Raw genomic sequence first — 19800 nt, forward strand, 5'->3', positions numbered from 1 at the left:
TATGATCTCCTGTGACGATACAAAGATAAAATGGCATCTTCTCTATATTAAGTAAACGTTACGTAATTTGATATTTGAAGCGTTACTGAAATCACGTCATCGTCGATATACGTTGAACGGTTTATCGATGGGAATTTTATCGTTTAAAAGCTTTACGATACGTATATTAATCGAAAATAACTTACGCATGAGATGTCCTCAGCAATCTTTCGTAATTCCAGATTATCTTAATAAAGCTTTTCAATGCATTTCAATATCTTCAATTGCATGGATTGTTCCATTGGGATGTTAAATAGCTCTTCTGATGAACGTCCATCACTCTCATTGGGGAATAGTGACGTCACTGTCATTGCGAGATTAATATGATTCGTATTGTCATCAGTTATCTTCTGCTGTAGATTTGTCTCTTTCACAGGCTCACTTCTCGCTTCTTTACTAACAGATTTGGCTTTTGTCTCAATACTTCTACAAACACTGGATCATATTGTAATACGATACGTTGAATATGATACGTTGAATACGATACGTTGAATACCGTTTAATATCGTTAAATAATTTAAATTCTTACGTTTTGCTTGCATTTGTCACTTCCCTCGTCATTTCCCTTCCAGTTATTTTCTTACACAATATGGGATATTTTTGAAATTTCATCTTGTAATAATTTTCATACTCTGCAACGATAATTTCCAAATCGATGTTGTCGCAGACCCGATGTTCTGGAGATAGACGAGCTTCCCGGAATAATACATCGCTAATGTCTATATACCTAAAGAAATGTAGTTTTTAATTAATTATAGTTTTTAACTGATTAAAAATATTTTTCGCAATGACTGAACACTATAAGATAACCATCAAACAACTGTTTTATCTCTAGGTAAGACAGGCAAAAGAATGTATTTACTATATAAATCCTCGAAGATAATTTCTTGTCTTCTGCTCTTTAATTTCCAATTTTTAGATGGATAAGAATAATTTGAATTTATATTTCATATATTTGTTTATAACTAGTTAATCTACATTATCGATTGAGTTATTCTTAACTACTGAATTACCGATTTGGTTTCGCCTTCTCTTTCCACGATGTCCACTGATTTCTATTTCGATTGGTCACTGACACTATTCAAGAGAATTGGAACTAGGAATATATTTTAATTATAATATACTCACCCATTGTGTTCCAAATAATCACATACAAGGTATAATATGTTCCGATGACGTTCCGAAATACGACTCTCCTCCTAATATAATTATTTTTTCATTACAATAATATAAGGTTTTTCATGTAATTTTTTGTTACATTTGCGAATTCAACGAGTTACACATGATTTTTCATGAAACACGAACGTTAAAAATATTTGATACAGCCTAATTATAAAAATTGTTAGAAGCAAAAGTCATAGATACTATGTGCGAGTATCGCATGAAACGAACAGCTATTAAGAGAACTGCAGCAATATTACAAATCAAATAACAAAACACACTCGTCTGTGACGTGGAAATTCTAAAATCTAAAATCTAAAATCTAGAATATTCCTTACCTTTTTTCGCAGATTATAAAATATCTTATTCATACTACCTTGCATCGATAAATCACCGTTCATAGTGACACTTTCAAATCGCCTATCGTTTCTCAATGGATACGAGAATTTCCGTTTATTACTTTAAAAACAACCCGTCCATTACGTTTCTCTTAAAAAATTCTTTCAACTCCGTTGAAAACCGAGCATCAAACAAGAGACAAACGATTTGTTGCCATGGAAATGTTTGGTTCACACATAAGCAACGCACAAATATAATGATAGAATAGCTGAGTGTGTGTACTGTATAGTAAGATGGATGCAACATGGAAATAGAAAGAGAACACCATGTATAGATACTTCCTGTCCTTGTTTAATCAGGCATGCACACTAGTGACACTGACGCTGCTCGTATACCTCTGTTACATATTTCCTGTACAAGTGCGCGTCATTAGACAAGGACGGAACATCCTCTCTCTACTTCTCTATCGCGTTTTTAGTTCGCTCACGCGCTCTGTACTTATATCTATTACATTTCCACCATAAGCAGCGGCCGTGCAGTGACTTACAAAAGTTCCGAACGGTTCCATCCTGGGCGGACGGTTAATTGCGTTCGGTACTTCGAGACAGGAAGGTGAGTACAGAATCGCTCCTCTTAGTACTCTTATTAGAAGTGTTATCATCGAATATAAGTTTTTTCAATAAATTCTTATCGTTTTACAATCTTTCTAGAATACAATGACGTCAGCAATCGATCATTTTCGCGAATTTATTGTAAATTAATTGGGGGAATATCTGGAGTTCTTTATCGGTTTCGACTGTAAAATCAGCAACTATTCGAATTTTTCATTCATAATTGTGACGTTTTCGACTCTTCCGTTGCCAAGACCCTCTTGAGAGATTTTTGGCACGTTCCATCACCCTTGTTAAACGAGTGCACATTGGTGGATATATTGATTTCAAAAACCAATACGTGAACGAGGTTTATTATCTCACTGGGACAAAGAAATCCGTTTTATTCGCGAATTTTCCGTGTTTCTTCTTAATTTTCGTGAGTGTCTGGCGCGGAGCATTATTTGAATGAACTTTTCATCGTTCAGATTATATTTCGTTTAAAAAGATTGAAATTGATGTCGAGAGGAAATGAAACAAGGTGCTCGGGCATTCCATCGTTTCCCGGGGAAAGAGAAATATGAAAAAAACGGTCGTTCTTCCTTCTGCCATTTTCGTCCATTACCAAAATGGTATGACCCAAATGTCCCGGGCCGTGAATCAATCAAGCGAATTTTGAATAATTTTTGAATAATATCCAGTTAATAATTTGTGAAACAAATTAATTTCATTTTATCGTTGGAAACAAATTAGTTGGATTTTTCTTTCTTTAGCAGTTTTCGCCGGAGTTGACCTGACGTGCTACTTCAGTTTCCATCATCGCTTCTCGAAACTTCCAACGTCCTTGGTGTTGGAGTCTCCTTGCCCAGGTGAGTACATAGCTTCTAGATACTCGTCGCTGTTCATCCTTACGAGCCTCTCGAGCTTTAGTTGTCAATTGTTATCGTTAAAGGAAGAGAAGCTCGCGACAGATGTTATCGAACAAATCGTTTGTTCTCGAAAAGTTCGAACTTGTTCGTTGCGTTTGAATATATATGGACGGATGCCATTTTTCATGACATCTTCATGATTTGTCATGTCGTGAGTATAGCTTTGTGATTTATGTGAAATTTGACCACTATACCGCGATAGAAAAATATTTCCAATGAATTATAAATATTTTACATTGTGAATTATAAACATTTGTTAGAAATTATATCGTACTTGAGGTGAAAATGAACCATATATCTGCTTATGGAATACGAGGTAGTAAATCATTCGAAACATAATAACGATTAATTAAGTACATATACAATAACGTTTACGAATGAATATTGCGAATTATTGTATGGCTTTAATGCGGTATTTAATGTTTTGATTGCGGTCTTTGAAATGGTATCATAGGTGCTGATATAATATCGCGCGAAAAAGGAAAGACCAGTGGTTAATATTGCATGTGCACCAGTGCGTTGCGCTCGTCGGGGGTGGTTTTGACGCCGGTGCCGAGGAGAGACGCAGAACGTGTTCGATCGACCCGCGAACGTAGCCCGTGCTCATACTGCGACAGAGTTCGTTTCAGTTAGGCTCAGTCGCTGTTTGTCCGTCGACAGCGTATAGTCGCGTCGGCCTACGATTCCTTTTTTCTTCTTGTTTCTTGCGAACTCTCTCGCAACAGCCGTTCTATACGTACGCCGCCAGTATATCGCGTGATCATCGTTCCCGTTGCTTCCCTTACCCTCTCACGTCCTTCGAAGAAGACCTCCCTTTGGTTTTTCCTTGTTTGGAGGGAATTCATCGCTCGGACACATGGACTGCGAAGCACGAGGGTTGATCGAGGCATCAGCGTGATGTACTTTTCAGGTTTCATATTTTCTCTATGAGACTTTCTAAGGAGAATTTGGAAGATATACATTTTTAGGAAATAAAGGTTTTTATGGAGTCATCGATAGGTTAGAATTTAATTAACTCTCTTATAACAGGTATTCCAATTTTTTAATATATAAATTTAGTTTCCTCTATGGTGTTAGAGAACATAATGCGGGCATTTTATGATATAACGAATATATTCGTATATATTTTAGTTTATTCATTCGTCAAATTTCCCTAGTAGGCCGGCCTGCAGCTCACATGCAGCACTTAGTAAAAATTTGTTTTGTTAGAGGTTGGCCATTCTTCTTGCTATAAAAATATCGTGAAGTCATATCATATGATAAAACACCTTCTGAAAGCTAGATGCTCGATAACGAGCCTAATGATTCTCGGTAGTTTGTAATGTCAAGCTTTGAATTGGCGAGATCGCTCTGCTGTCAAACCGCCGTCCAGCGGCGACCACATTCTTTAACCACGTTCAAGGGGTATATCACGCTACAGAAACCATCAAAGGGTTTGCAAGTTAGTTGCCTTTTAGAAGTGGGGCAATTGGTTGTTACATGTAATCCGTAGTTGCTGGCTGTTCTCCTTAGTCGCCATACATCATAGAGACGACAGTTATAGTCGCCAGTTGTCCTTGCTAATGGTTGCTTGTTATCGCTAGTTAGTTCTCGTTATCGTTATGTATTCCATCAATCACGCGAAATTTAACGTATGGAAATTTATTCTTCTTTATTCTTTCTGTAGGGAGATTTTTTAAGACGAGGAAAATATAGAATATTTTAAGACGACTGTTTTATGATACAACAAAGTGGAAAGACGATTTAATTTTATAAAGTTTAAGGTAATTTTTTAAAAAACTTCGAATTTAAAAGATTCAAATAGATATCTTAAACGTAATTAAACCCTCCGTATCGTAAGAAATTAAATGAAACTGCGCAACAAAGTTAATACATTTAATGTATTATTTTAAACATTTATTTAAAAACATTTATTTAAAATTTAGCATTTGTCAGTTCGTTACATCTGCGGTAAAAGTTGTAACTACGAAGAAGCTTAACATATAGTGCGTCTCAAGACGACAGTAAAAAGTATTAAGAGATTTTTCGAGATTTTTTCTTTTAAGTTTCCAAGTACTTTTTCTATTTAACTTCTTTTTTTTTTGCATTTTCTAACAATATTCGATAAATAGAGACGAAATATGACAGTTCTTAGTTCGGGGATTTATTGGTTCGAAAGTTACTTCAAAAGTGTTTCTGGAGTTCGTGCGGTTAATACTTTTAAACTACTGAGTACGACTTATTCCGTATGGCTGGACAAATCTTTGTTGATACTGTAAGCGTAACTGGTCCGGATATTGTCTTGTGGAGATAGAAAAATACACGAAGTATTGATTGAACTACATATTTTTTTAATTCTTTTTTAATTCTTTTAGGTCTTCATATATTGATAATAAAACGATATTCCGCTACTTTGAGCATAATATAGTAATGTTTAAATAAATAATAAAATTTACGCATTTCGTCTTCATGCGTCGATAAGAAAATGCAAAAAAAGTTAAAGAAAGATGATGCGCAGACGCGAAGTTTAGTCAGCAGTAATATTTAAAACCTCTAAAATATATTGTACACATTTATTTGCAAATAAGCTCAATGAAATTGAACTGTAACTGTGTTTCCAATAATGTCTTCGATGTATTGCTCGCCATTATGTCGGATTAACAGCTCTAAGTGATCGACCTTAATCACTAAATGGCGGCCGTGATTCAGTGGTATAGCTTTACATATGACGGACATCGCAGGCGCTTGTAAGACGTCCATTGTGAAACGTTTCCAATAGCACCGTTTATGTGATGGTGAAATCTGAATATATATATCGCTGAAATATATATCGCTTATCACTTGAGTCTGACACGATCGTTTTTAAATAGAATCACAATTTTTTATTCTTTACAAAATCAGTCTTTAAAGATTATGTGCAAATAAAATAGATAAATAGATAAATGGTTGTACAAACTTATAAAACAGATATTACAAGTATATCTAAATAAATGATATATTTATAAATTGTAATATTTGATCTAAAGTTTAAATAAATAAAAGAGATACTCGTGACTTACAATAAACGTATTTTTTTTTTTCAATTTTTAAACAAAGCAAAAGTGGATAACAATTTTTCAAAGTGTAAAAATCAATACAATGGTTGGTTTCTTTAATTAATCAATAACGTTTAAAGTTAATTAATGTCCAGAGTGGTTTGTACATTTTGTATTTCGCCGTATTTCAACGTTCGATGTGTAAATAGAACTTGATGCCTGAAATATCGAAAAAATAATTAAATCCGATCGTTCCGTCGAATTTGCAAATTGTATACTCGTGTAAAATCGAGTGCGCTTGTGTATGCTGATACGAAAAGTGGTAGTATATTTTTCCTTTTTCGATTATCGTTATCACTTTTTGTGTGGAAAAATTAATTCCGTGAAATGGAAGTGCAATCAATACGGCTTATCACGAAATAATAGCACAACGACGGTACATATTGGTATTGACGTCAGCTTCGCAAAATTTCTCGAGTATCGCGGTCGACTATTTGAGTTAAGAATTCAGTTTCAAGGTTCTACAAGCACGAGTATCTTATGGATATGAAATTTTCAGTGTACATTTTAATAACCATATTCCATATTGCATGCTGCGGTCCAAGAAAAATCCGCAGTTAATATTCTGCTAATCCCTGCTGCTTTTAAAGACCATAAGTAGTCGTCCGTAAGGTTTAAAAGATTTCGAGTAGATTTGTATTACGTATTTTATCTTCTAATTTTTAAAGAGAGGGTCGTGTTTAATTAATTGAAAATGACGAAACTGTAATGGGACATTATTATCAAATATTAAACGTGGTTCCATTGGGTACTTTTATGGTCTTTGCGAGATATATATGCATTATACGTTGCTATTAGCAACGCGTAGCGATGAACGATGGAGAGCAGTACCTTCGTTATCTCGTCTCGGTTGTGTACATATCAGTAATGCACAGTACTCGTACTAAATATCTTACAAATTCCATACAGATTTTCAGATTAGTTTCGAATAATACCAACACGACCATGATAGTCACAGTACAGTATTAAATGGTGCCACTATGCATAATACACTCCTAAAATGTTTCTACAAATATATTTGTCCGAATATTTTTGTCAGCTACTATATCCTAACCACGATTTATTAAACAATATATAGATTTAAAAAAGAATATATAACGACATTACTTGTTTAGGCTAGATTGGTTTAACTTGTATAGTTTTAGTAACTGTGTAAGATCAAACAAGAACTTATCGTTAGTTTGGCGAGATTTGATTACACGAAGCAACATAATTGCTTTGAAACTCAGGACAGAAAACAATGTCAACCGGTAGACGCGTTTGTCTGGTGAACGTGTAACGCGTGAATAATAGATAGCGACAATCACGCGAACGCTAGTTACAGTTGACTTGGCTTACATTGTAGCATTCAAACTAGAGTATACGAGCCGTAAGCACTATTGAAAGTTCAAAGGCCGACTAGTGAGCTTCATTCTATCTCATTTTTTAATCAGGCGATGGATCGATTTGAAATCGTATTGATTTCGAGGATTATTATAGTTCTGTGGAAATTTTAAAGCGTGGTTTGTCTAATCTTGTCTCGTTAGCTACAGACTCTTTGGCGAGCAGCCTGAAACTTGATCCAGTTTCGAGAAAATGAAAAATTCGTTTCTTCTCTTTGCTTCCCTGTTCCTTCTTTCATCCTTTTTCCCTTTTTACATCGCGTTAAGATCCGTTAAATAATATTGACTGCCGTGGACGCTGGCTGAGACGTGCACTTTATAACTAGCTTTAAAATCACTGACGTCGATGAGGACAAAGGTAAGTTAGAGGGTCATTTATCTGAGCTGGTGTTATTCGACCTGAACTCTGCAGCTTTTCAGAGTTTCTTTCGTTTTTCTTTTAAGAGCAGAGATGTTAATTGGTCTCTTGTTACGTGTAAGAAGTATGTACTAAAGCTTATTTATCACCAATTGGTTGCTCAAAGTCGAGATATACATACCTATATTATATTAATACGTTACAGAAGATTACGCGTTAGTTAGCTTATGAGAATTTATAGTGTGTCACAGATCACAAAAGCAGAATGACTACTTTTTCATAAACGATATATGTATATGAATTGAAAGTTTAACTATTACGTCACATAATAGTATCACTTCTCTCGATAAACGTCGTCGAGTGCATATTGTTAAAGAATATTAGCCATTTGAATTCAATAGTTTCGAAGATACTAATGCTTCTGTGAAGTTTTTGCAGGCTGTTAATTTTTTATTGAGATACTACAAATTTTAAATAACTTCGATTAGAAATAAAAATCACATTACATTAACTCGTAGAATGTAACGTAACGTAGATAATGTAAATATAAATTATATTACAAGGAAACAATACGGGTAGGTAATGTGAAACATTCTGGTTAAAATTGCATCCTTTGAAGGCTAGGACACACAGTACTTACGAAGTAGATTAAGTACCAAATGGGGTACTTAAGAAAATTCATGTTGTCATTGTTTAATAAACATCTTCAGCTAATAGCTTTCTGCAAAAGCTGGTTTAAGTTATGCTAGCTTATTCCTTATTAATTGCAATTATATTGTTCGTATCTCCTAGAGGATTAACAATCCATTTTTATAATGGATAATAAAAGTAAATTCCTATTAGGTTGTGCCAAGTTTCTTTCGTTTTATAAAGAAATGACAGTTATGTTATTCTATATTATTTTATATTAAATTGGAAAAAGGTGGATCACACGTAATTCAATGAAATAATATAAAACGAAAAATGTTGTACATCTATTACTTTCTTATAAAACGAAAGAAACTTTTGGAACAACCTAATATTTCTCTACTACGACGCTTCTACAGTGCTAAAATATTTGATAAAAATGTTAAGAAATTCTAATATTGATTTAAGCGTATCGATTTATCTGTTCTTCATATTTGATCAAACAGAAATTGTTAATTATGATTTCCACTTAAAAGCGGATTGCATATTATGAGGATAAATTATCAAATTCATCTCTAATATACACATTAGAGAATCATTCATAGCCGCAATCCTGTTTACCGCTAACATTGCTGGTACTCAATAATTCATTAGGTGACTGCTTTAGCCGCACAGAATACACCTGTAAATAATTAATCGCCATTAATATTCCATCGACTTTTGAAAATCCCTCATGTGATCTATTTCATGCGATGAGAATATGTATAAATTGAGATTGCGATCGACCATCCTCAGTCGGATAAATCGAGTGATTCAAATTATAACACAAAAAAAAGTTAAAACTAGTTACATTATCTTTTTCAATTTTTATGTATTATTTGGCGGAAGAAACTTTGGTAATTGGTAAGTAAAGTTCACCTCCTTAATGTTAATGATTTTAATATGTTATTAAGCTCAAAGTTCTAAGGAATTTTCTATATATATATACATATACATAACTGTGTGCGTATATATATAATATACGTATAACAACCAAAGTTCAGCTCTCAAGTGTACGCAAAACTTTTATGTTCATTTTACGCTATACCAGTATGTTTCATGAATTTGTTTGCTAACAGTATCGAAACAAATAACAAGCAGAGGACGAGCTATTCATGAATTGTTTTGCCAGCGTGTACGCTGCCAATATTTTCTATTTGAGAAAACATACTTGTTGCTATTGCAACTACAAATATTTTTACAGTCGACGCTTTTGCCGTGAATCATTGGCTAACATGTAAAATCGAGAAAAAACATGGTTTATTGTGATGGAAATGTGGAAAACCGCAAAACCGATATAAAAGGGAAAATAAAGGAAAGGAAGGTAGGGATAAGTAGAAGCTTGGGGCCAAGTTTAATTCACTGAAACCGAGCTGCTTGTATTATCACAAAACAAAATTGCCAGTACGTCATTTCCGTACTCTCGTCCTCGCGAAAATGGTTTTGCTCGTTAAGAAAAAACGAAGAGACAGGGAAGAGAGGAAAAAGCAAACGGAGAGCGCTTTAAAAAGCTGGCGAACCGTGTGTTACCACAACGAGACACGCGGTGCTATTTGTCGCTTTAAATTGTGTCGCAACTCGTTTTTGAGATCTTTGCCAGGGACGCGTTAAAACACGCTGCAAATATATTTCTGGCTTTTCTGGGGTTTAACTGAAATATGACAAATAACGTTGTAAAACATATGTACTTATGACTTACAGAGTAATTGAGTGTACAAAATATAATAGCCAGCGATTTAGGGCTTTAAAAGATCAAAAGAAAAGAAAAGAAAAGAAAAGAAGAAAGATAATATGTTGCGGCAGTTTAAGTCGATCTAAGAAAATAGATAACGGGAGGGGGGGAGGGCAAAGCTAGTTAATCTGGAAAGAATCCAAGCGTCAATTTCAAGCATTTACAGAGAATCAAGCGGGCTGATTAAGGTCGTGAGTTGAGCAATTATCCCGCGTTAGGTTCAATCAGGTTAGTCCCACGCGAAATTGATCCAACCATGCGAAAACGAGTGTATTCTGATTTCTGTTGCAGATACTTCTGGCTATTGCAGTACTTACGTCACTGCAAAACTTCTTTTCTGATCCGCATCTGATCGCATCTGATCTGATTACAACTAAGAAGATGTATTGTTGGAGATTTTTTTTGAAAGTAATCATAATTGCGGTCTCCGTACCGCCTGTCCCTCTTTACGCTTTTCCGTTAAAGAATGGTAAGTTGATACTGATTAATTATGCGATCGAAATCCTATATAATGGCTACAAAAAATATTTGCATCATTATTCTCGTTTCCTAATGAATCGCTGTTTTAATCAAGTTTTATATTGCATCAAATTTCTGTAGTTACACGAAAGTACTAAATTATAGAAAACTTGATATGCACGGATTTAATTAACTGATAAAGTAGTCAATATATAGGCATTATTATTTATTATATTATATATTATAGGCATTATATATTAGTAATGTATATATACACTTTTGAATTTTAGCCTTCTATTATTCTTATATCCTTTAAACGTCATTTCAAGCTACAAGCGACTTTAACTCAAATAGCTCGATTTCAAGTTCTAACGTATACTGTAAAACACACTTGCGAAGTGAAACAGTAAACACGATATGAAAACTCTCTCCCCAGTAAGAAATCGAATATCCAATTTCAATCGTGCTTCATCGATGAAGCATCAATGCTACGTAGAAGCATCGTGGCAGCCGCAATGCGGATCCGTTGAACAAAAATTTCCTGGCACGATCGTTTTCGTAACGCTATTAGCCGTTTCAGTATCAGGGATGTTTTAAAAATCCGTATCGGATTGTACCATGAAGCGCAATAGCGCTTCGTTTATTTATTTACGAGAAGTGCCGATCAACTCGATTGCACTGCTCTTTTTTTTTTGTCGAAACATACCGTTCAACGCGTTCACGCTTCACTTCATCAGCTATATCAGAAACGTTACACTAAAGAGTCAAAAGGTTGCCAAATATTCGTGCTTTACCTTTTGTTTGTGTGACGTTCTGTAATTGGTTTTTCAATTCAAGAGGTAATTTATACATTAGTTTTTTCTTTATTTGGTTTACGATTATTTGAAAGAAAAGTAATTACGAGAGGAAACTCTGATAGACTAGCGACAAGCTACGTTCGGAACCGAGCGCGTTGTGAATTGACAATCGTAACCAAACATCGCGACACAGTTCACCACACTACGCGTACAGCATGATCACGCTGAGTGGCGTTGAAACGGTTAACGTAACTGCGCGTACGACCGTCGAATGGCAAAGATATTCAAGCTGAGAATCGTTTTCAGATGCTACAAACAGCAGCTGTGTTGACTTTCATGGAGAAACCATTCGACATGCTCTTACGCTTGAGGACGGACTTTCGGTTTGCAGTTACTGCATCTGCTATAATTCGAGGCCGGACTGGTGCACGTCGATCGTATGCCACCCGCCCGAAGTGAGTATATGCTCATTACTTAAACACTTAACACAACCAGAGAGAAACTAAAGCACACCGTTAACGCTTGCACGCTGGTCGTTAAAGCACATGCTACGCGAATAGGGTACACAGCGATTCATCTAACTTGCCTTGAATTACTTTTACAAAGAGAAACATGGACAGGAATAATTTTTTGTTACGAGTCGTTTAATTTATTCGTTCGTTAGAACGATTGGTCTGACAAATTCAAAGTCTTGTTCCGTATAAATATTTTTAAACAAGCACGTCATAAGCTTTGTATATTTTTTTTATCGCAACGAAACTGTTCAGAGAAATGTTGAAATTATTAATTACAAAAGAAGACATTTACGTTGTAAAAATGTTAGCGAAAACATTTGTGAAAAAGTTACTTTGTTATAAATTCTACAAAAAGAAATATTGAAAATCACGCCCCATTTATTCAGTTGCACGTATGAAAAGTATTTTGCATTCGCGCAAAAAAATCCCTTAAGGATACATATTTTATAATAATTGGAGTGTCAAAGTTATTACGCGGATTGGCGTACCTTAACCACGTGCCTTTTAATGAAACTAGGTTATTCATTTGTTATTCGTTCCTAACTTTCAACTTTATGATTTTTGCGGAATAAAATTTTATATTCCGGTTCAGTTTATAAATGATTCATTTAGAATTTAATAAAATTAGAGTTACAGCAGTGCAATTTAATAAAGAACAAATAATCATTTGTACTTTATTAAAATGTTCTTTTAGCGTCTCGTTTTAATATTTCTCTAATAATATTTTGTTAACCGTTATATTTAAATGAAGGTTTTCAAAGCAGAGACGTACTTTAACGTAGGAAATGGACGTACATTTATAATGAGAATTCAGAAGCAAAAATATTTCATACAAAAATAAATATTCCCCATGTGTAAATAGCTACGTTATGACTTTTATATGTATCTAACGTTTTTCCATGCAAGGTAACGTATATTTGCTTCTTCGCTTCTTCGCTTCTGAGTAGTAAAACCTGGCATTCATGCGGCTGATAGGTAGTTACGCGCTGACAACGAAAAACATAAAATGAATAAAAAGCATGAGCCATCCTATAAAAAAAATAAAGCTGCTTTTATCTTTCATTACATATTCGTCAGAATATTGTTAATAAATATTTAAGTTCAGATTTCATAAATTATGAATTTAAATAATGATTTAAATAGATGCATAGGATTGGACATTTATTTATATATGTATCTGTGAACGCTTTTTGACATAAAATTTTTATAACGACTAAAATGACATATTCCGATATTAAATTAATTTGATGAGAATAAAAACTGAATTTTTTAAACGAGATTTTGTATGAAGTTACATTTATTGGGAGAAATTCATTCTTTTATAATATGATAAAACGAGACTCATAGTCTGTATAAATCATTTCATGGAATATTATGTGTATGTACATGTGTTCTACGCTTTTATTATAAAAATGCTAAATGAACATAACGATCAAATGCATCGACAAATGCATTGAACATATCGATTGTTATTTTGAAAAATTGATTATCTTTTATTTGTTTCGAACTACAAATTGATTGAGACATTCGTGTTTGCTAAATTGCGAATTTAACGCAATGAAGTCGTCTGAATCCCTTGCTAGCATGTAAATATAGCGTCGAATTAACAGGTCAATTACTTGAGGTTGGAACTGAAAGAAAGAGAAAGATGGAGGAGGTCTTGCCTTTGAATGCTGGACACTTCTAAAGCCCACAGTTCGCTGAAATTGCCAGAGAATTCAATTAAATGGCAAATTAAACCATTGAACTGAATCTGTTTCCAATCGTGAGCTTGGAGGTTCTACCCTTTGAATTTTTAAACCAGTCACCCTTCTTTTGTACGTATGGTAACGAATATAATTCATAAACTAATGAAGTGTGTAATTCAATTGAAAGCTCTTTTCACTGAATTCAGTTTAGACTAAGAAAAATGATATAATAACGAAATTATCAATTTACAATTTATAGAGCGTATACTTTATTCGAAAGTGAAGTTTATTACTGCAAATATTAGTTGGCTATTTATAGCCTGTTTGAAAAGGTGATTTAATTTCGATTGATTTTCGATAAGTTTTTGTTGGTTTACTCAGGTTAATTAATCTCTAATAAAATAGAAATACCAATCCGGTAGTATAATTGCTTTCTTGCTTATTACTTTTTTACTAATTAGCGATGCACGATTCCAGACCAGTAAATATTTTTCCATCGGGAGAAGTCAGGTCGAGAGATGCAAGATTTATACGCTCGTTCTGTCAGTTATCCCAGTGTCTGTTACGCGATAGAAAATGAACGAACTGAATAATAAATGCATTATCGGCATGAAGATTGCTTGATGTAGGCCACCGCTTTTTTTCTATCCTTCCGATACCATTTTTCTTTTTTCTTTCTTTTTTTTTTTTGCGAAACACTTTGCTAGTCGTGAGAAGCAGCAATTCCCTTCTGCGAATCAATTACGGTTCACGAGAAATTGTATTATAGCCTGGAACGTATTCAAATTATCTTCAATTATTCTCGGCTGTTTCCATTTCCATTCGTCTCTTACGTAAGTACTCGTTTGATGTACGTACATAGTGAGACAATAATCGTTAACACCTTTAATGTCTTCAGTATTATAGAATAAGACGCGAAAATACGTTGAAACCTGACTTTTAGATTCGCGAGACTCTATAAGGCTTCGAAAGTCTCTTGTTTCAGGCCGAATAAAAAATTGTAGATGAAGAATTACATTGCGAGGTCTGTTAAGGAAAATTTTAAATCGTATCGTTGTAATAGGATTATTTCAGCGAGGGAAATTACGTGTTGCGTGCGAAGCCACGAGCTTTCTTTCAGGCTAATATACATATTAGGTTAAGTAAAAAGTTCTGAGCGTTTTTCGCTAGATGTCTTTAGTGAGCCATATCTCACGATGTGCACATCGCATCGAGTCATAGTATACACCGATTTCAAGGTGATATTACGCATCAAAAAGGTTCTTTGTCAGTTTTGTGTTCGGTGAAGCCAGTTGTGTGTTACAGCGTTCGAAAATGGAGATAAAAAAAGAGAAAATTCGATACATTCTTCAGTACCACTACGACCAAGGTGAAAAGGCGGAGCAGGCGGCCAAAAAAATTTGTGCTGTTTATGGACCCAGTACAGTATCGAATGCAACAGCAAAGCGGTGGTTCCAACGATTCCGTTCTGGTAATATGGACGTCGAAGATGAGGCACGCTCTGGTAGGCCAATCGTCGAAAATGTGGATAAAATCATGGAAATCGTCGAGTCGGACCGGCATGTGAGCACTTATTCCATTGCCCAGGAACTGAAGATTAGCCAGAAAACCGTTTGGAACCATTTGCATAAGGCTGGTCTCAAGAAGAAGCTCGACGTATGGGTGCCACATGAATTGACGCAAAAGAACCTTTTGGACCGAATTGATGCCTGCGATTCTTTGTTGAGACGTAACGAAATCGACCCATTTTTGAAGCGGATGGTGACTGGCGATGAAAAATGGGTCACATACGAGAACAACAGCCGAAAAAGATCGTGGTCCAATCGCGGTGGGCCGGCCCAAACGATCGCCAAGCGTGGATTAACGGCCAAGAAGGTTTTATTGTGTGTTTGGTGGGATTGGAAGGGAATCATCCATTATGAGCTGCTCCCATCGGGGCAAACACTTAATTCGGACCTCTATTGTCAACAACTGACCAGACTGAAGCAGGCGATCGACCAGAAGCGGCCAGAATTGGCCAATAGGAAAGGTGTTGTGTTCCATCAAGACAACGCCAGGCCGCACACATCTTTAACGACGCGTCAGAAGCTCCGAGAGCTTGGCTGGGAGGTTCTATCGCATCCGCCGTACAGTCCAGACCTGGCACCAAGCGATTATCACCTTTTTAAGTTTTTGCAAAATTTTCTTGATGGTACAAAACTGGCCTCAAGAGAGGCTTGTGAAAATGAGCTGGTCAAGTTTTTTACCAATAGGGACGAGGACTTCTTCAACCGCGGAATTATGAAATTGCCTTCAAAATGGACAAAAGTAATCGAACAAAACGGCGCATATTTAATCTAAATCGAATAATCTTGACTATGTTAATTTCATCGTCGAAATAAAGCGAAAAAGCGCTCAGAACTTTTTACTTCACCTAATAATTGTCCTATCGAACTTTCCATCTAAACCGTTGCGCTCACACGTGGATTTTGCATTTCAATTTTCTTACTTACAGTCCAGTCCAGTGAGACCAAGTTAAATTTTTCAGCCCTCCGAGGTAGAATATGTTTTATAGAGAGACGTACAACGCCATGAAGGGGAGACAGATCAATAAATTGGGTTATCTTTAAATTACTGACAATCATTTGATCGACGCGGTTTCACCGACACCGAGTCCCCCGGCAACGTCTGTCAAAGCTTATTTACCGATACACTGAAATCAGCCACAATCATTTTACCGACGTCTTCCTTTGCTGACAGTTATTATACTCGCTGTCATATGTTATCGTTGATTATACATCTTTATTTACAAATTCGTTTCCGTGTATAACGAAACAAAGGAAGAAACGAAAATGATACGTTTCATGACGCATTGTTAAATTATTAATTAACCAGAGTTACATATCTACATGAATGCTTTGAAATGTCAGTCATAATTCATGAAAATGGATACAAGCCATTTTACTATACATAAATAGAATTATAAAGACATGTTACGTACTAATGCTTTTACGAAATATATTTCTGTATACGTTTGACGTTTCTGTATTATTCCTTATGTGCTTTCTGCTCTTGTGTTTAGCTCGTCGGAAGTAAAAATACGTTAAGCGAATCAGCTAATCTATTCGAGCGTTTCAATGGCTCAGTCTTCTCTTATGCAACTACCAAAAGAGAAGATAAGTCTTTGGTTATACAACATTTCATAACGTCCAAAGTAACGGGGCACTAATTAGTTGAAACTTTAAGACAAACCAGATATCGGTCATCGTCCGTAAATACATTTATTACGATCGTTTAAAGTTTAAAGAAACACCGTTATAAAATCGTAATACGAGACAAAGCGATTCAGAACTCGAATTCATTTGTTGGAACGACGCCATGGGCAAAAGTAGATAATGGAAAATTTAATACGATACGATTTAAAACTTTCTTCCAAAGACCATTTGATAGCGCCGACGTAATCAAGAGTGTGACGATATTGCCAGAGACGTTTCTGCAAATAGAAGACTAACTGATTTACGAATTGCCGTAACACGATTGCCGCTGGTAGTATGGTTAGTAATCGCTTTATTGAATTTTCGCTTGATGTGACATCGTCGAGAGTTTCTAGCGAAATTCTTCTCCCTGTAAAACTATGTTTCTACAGCAATGGCTGTAATTTTCGAGTTACCGTTTGCGAAGAAATCTTTTTCTTTCTTACGTGTAATAGATTATTTTTAAGTTTTAAGTTTTAAATTACATTGGTAACCTTCTATAATTTATTACTCGAAGGTGGTAATTTTTTCTTAAATAGTTTGTTTTTCCTATAATTTATTATAATATATTTTACTACAGAATCCTCAAAAACATGATGTATGTATATATATCCTGAAATATTATCAGTCTATTGTCAAGTTATAGAACATTATGGAAATTGCCAATTAAAGTCATAAAAAACAAAAAATAAGGAAGTTCGTTAAAATATGTGATTTTCCAATCAAGATATAGAATTTATTCGAGTAATATAGATTACGGTAGAGATGGTGACGGTAACAATGAGTGGACTGATTCTTCGTGCGAAAACAAATTGGAAGCGCAGAGCGATGTATTGTTTCAGCGAATATCGATTTTAAAGCACGGTTTTAAAGTACGTGTGCGTTTGACTAGGTGTGTTAATTAATATTGCTGTCTGATTTTCGATATGTAAATACAATATCTACATATCTTTAAACTTATGATAATTGAACTAACAATTTTTTTAAATTTAAATTAAACTTATGATAATTGAACAAACAATTTTTTTAAATTTATATTAATATTTATCCTTTTAAATGCAACAATTTTTTTTAATAATAACTTCACTCGTAAGTCAGCTGCGCACATATTTGATCGTTCTTTAAAGCTTGAATCTCTGCGAAGAGAAAAAATCTTTCAACCAACAAGAACTGGTTCTACGTTTTCTATCCATTTCCTTCCAGATAAATCTCTCTATCTAAAATCCTTATTTCCGTATTTCCTTGAAAAGGTTAAAGTCGTTTTGTATAAAATCCAATGTAGAGAAGAAGGAAGATCCGCAAAAGATTCTTTCAGCTTTGCCTATGTTTGAGCTCGAATCAAAGCAATCCTATTCCCAATAGGGTGACTATGCGTTTAACTTCTCATAGAATCTCTCTGATTCCGTGTGATACCTTCGGTGTTTTTGAAGTATGTAATTGATGTCGTAACGTCAACGCTTTGCAGTGCGAATTCAATTTTGAGTTGCAATTTCCCTGTTTGCGTGGCAAAAGCATAAAATCGATAGCGCACGTTTCGATAAACACGTTTTCTTTGCTGATGGCGCACTGTAAATATAAATATTTGAATAAATATCGCGAATTTCATGTTGCTAAAAGATTTATACTATTTATTCGTAAATAACTGTTGGATATGTTTAAGTTGAAACCACTGCATTAGGTTTTTTTTCTTGTTTAAAATTATTTGTATTGGTAAATTGAATGAAAGTTCTAACATGTAATTTGTTCTTCTTTTATAAATAGTTTACAGAGAATAAAGCGTGGGTAACTCAAGACTGTCGCGATCATGACACTATACATACCTATGTATAGCATGTATACTAAGCTAACTGAAATAGCAAGTCAGAGAAATGGAAACTTAGGAAAATCTAAAGGAAGATAAAACGTTCGAGCCTTGACAGGAATATGAGATGCTAAGTAATCTTCCTAAGTAATCTCCTCCAGCTTTTTCTATTTTGATCAATAATTATTAGTACATGTTAGGAAAACAAATAGAATTTTTGTTCTCAAGCGAGGTATAATTTAAATTTTTTATGTACACAAAAATGTTAAATATCTGTAATAAACATGGTACAATCAATTTTTTTACATAAAATTATATTGTATAGGCTATTGTTATTTAAACATTTTAAATTGGATGAAGGAAAAAAATGACGCAAATAAAACGTAGAACATTTTAATTAAAGAGACTAATATAGAGATTTATCTACTTAACTGTGATTAAATCATCTCCACTTAACGCTCTACCTCTTCTATTAATTATGCTTCGTTAAACTATGATTACAGAGGACGGGTTTTTTGATAAAATGACATTTTGACAAATATATATAGATCGATATATATAGATATAGATAGACAAATATATAGATTCTTACAACAGTAGTTATGAATGAACAGTAGTTATTGTATCAATTCCGTTCTTCAGAAGCTTCATTTGTGAAAAGACAATTCGCCAGAATATGGATTCACTGTAGTTATAGCTATAGGATTTCAATCTAGTTGACAGACTTGCTTTACGTAGAGAATATCTGTCTCTTGTTCTACCTTATCGCGTTTCTCTCCTCATCTTATACGCTTTGTCGAGCAAAGTAATATTGGCATATATCTCGGCTCTGGTTACAATCATTAGTTTCCGCCTAAACGGTTTACTCTCGTTTATTCAACATTCAGGCCATATGGTCGCATGCGACGAGTTTTATGTTAATTACGACCGATTACAATACCTTTCTTTCGTTTACAAGGAACGACGAGACTGGCAGTTGCGTGATTTGCAATGCAAAAGCCGCGATATCTGCACGATAACCTAACCTCAACCGATTT

At 34.7% G+C, this 19800-nt stretch overlaps 2 protein-coding genes and 2 long non-coding RNA genes across 5 annotated transcripts; 3 read left to right on the forward strand and 1 right to left on the reverse strand.

Moving 5' to 3' along the window:
* Positions 1–139: 139 nt before the first annotated feature.
* Positions 140–766, reverse strand: LOC117213862. The gene is made up of 2 exons (XM_033459556.1): positions 569–766; positions 140–474 (listed from the first exon to the last, which is right to left on the reverse strand). The coding sequence occupies exons 1-2, from the start codon at positions 649–651 to the stop codon at positions 228–230; spliced, it is 330 nt and encodes a 109-aa protein (XP_033315447.1). The 5' UTR covers positions 652–766; the 3' UTR covers positions 140–227.
* A 1152-nt stretch (positions 767–1918) lies between these two features.
* On the forward strand, positions 1919–3106 carry LOC117213863. Of its 2 annotated transcripts, none has more exons than XR_004488735.1 (2): positions 1919–2761; positions 2903–3106. It is a non-coding gene; the product is annotated as an uncharacterized LOC117213863 (long non-coding RNA). The 2 variants fall into 2 exon arrangements; XR_004488736.1 differs by having other exon boundaries at positions 2906–3106.
* A 330-nt stretch (positions 3107–3436) lies between these two features.
* Positions 3437–5899, forward strand: LOC117213864. Its single transcript, XR_004488737.1, has 2 exons — positions 3437–3934; positions 4088–5899. It is a non-coding gene; the product is annotated as an uncharacterized LOC117213864 (long non-coding RNA).
* Positions 5900–6183: 284 nt separating this feature from the next.
* LOC117213861 lies at positions 6184–14115 on the forward strand. Its single transcript, XM_033459555.1, has 4 exons — positions 6184–7872; positions 10562–10739; positions 11833–11981; positions 13652–14115. Exons 1-4 carry the CDS (start codon positions 7861–7863, stop codon positions 13709–13711), a joined length of 399 nt encoding a protein of 132 aa, XP_033315446.1. The 5' UTR covers positions 6184–7860; the 3' UTR covers positions 13712–14115.
* Positions 14116–19800: the final 5685 nt, after the last annotated feature.

The sequence above is a fragment of the Bombus bifarius genome, unplaced genomic scaffold (assembly GCF_011952205.1).
Source record: "Bombus bifarius isolate JDL3187 unplaced genomic scaffold, Bbif_JDL3187 scf7180000009128, whole genome shotgun sequence".
Lineage (NCBI taxonomy): Eukaryota > Metazoa > Arthropoda > Insecta > Hymenoptera > Apidae > Bombus > Bombus bifarius.

What these genes read in the sequence shown, in the direction of transcription:
- LOC117213862 (XM_033459556.1), bottom strand. Translation starts at nt 651, where the DNA reads ATGAAATTTCAAAAATATCCCATATTGTGTAAGAAAATAACTGGAAGG. An exon ending in GTGACAAATGCAAGCAAAAC is followed by an intron (nt 475 to 568) that starts GTAAGAATTTAA and finishes AATATGATCCAG; the next exon opens with TGTTTGTAGAAGTATTGAGA.
- LOC117213861 (XM_033459555.1), top strand. An exon ending in CGCTTTTCCGTTAAAGAATG is followed by an intron (nt 10,740 to 11,832) that starts GTAAGTTGATAC and finishes AATCGTTTTCAG; the next exon opens with ATGCTACAAACAGCAGCTGT. An exon ending in TCGTATGCCACCCGCCCGAA is followed by an intron (nt 11,982 to 13,651) that starts GTGAGTATATGC and finishes TCGAATTAACAG; the next exon opens with GTCAATTACTTGAGGTTGGA.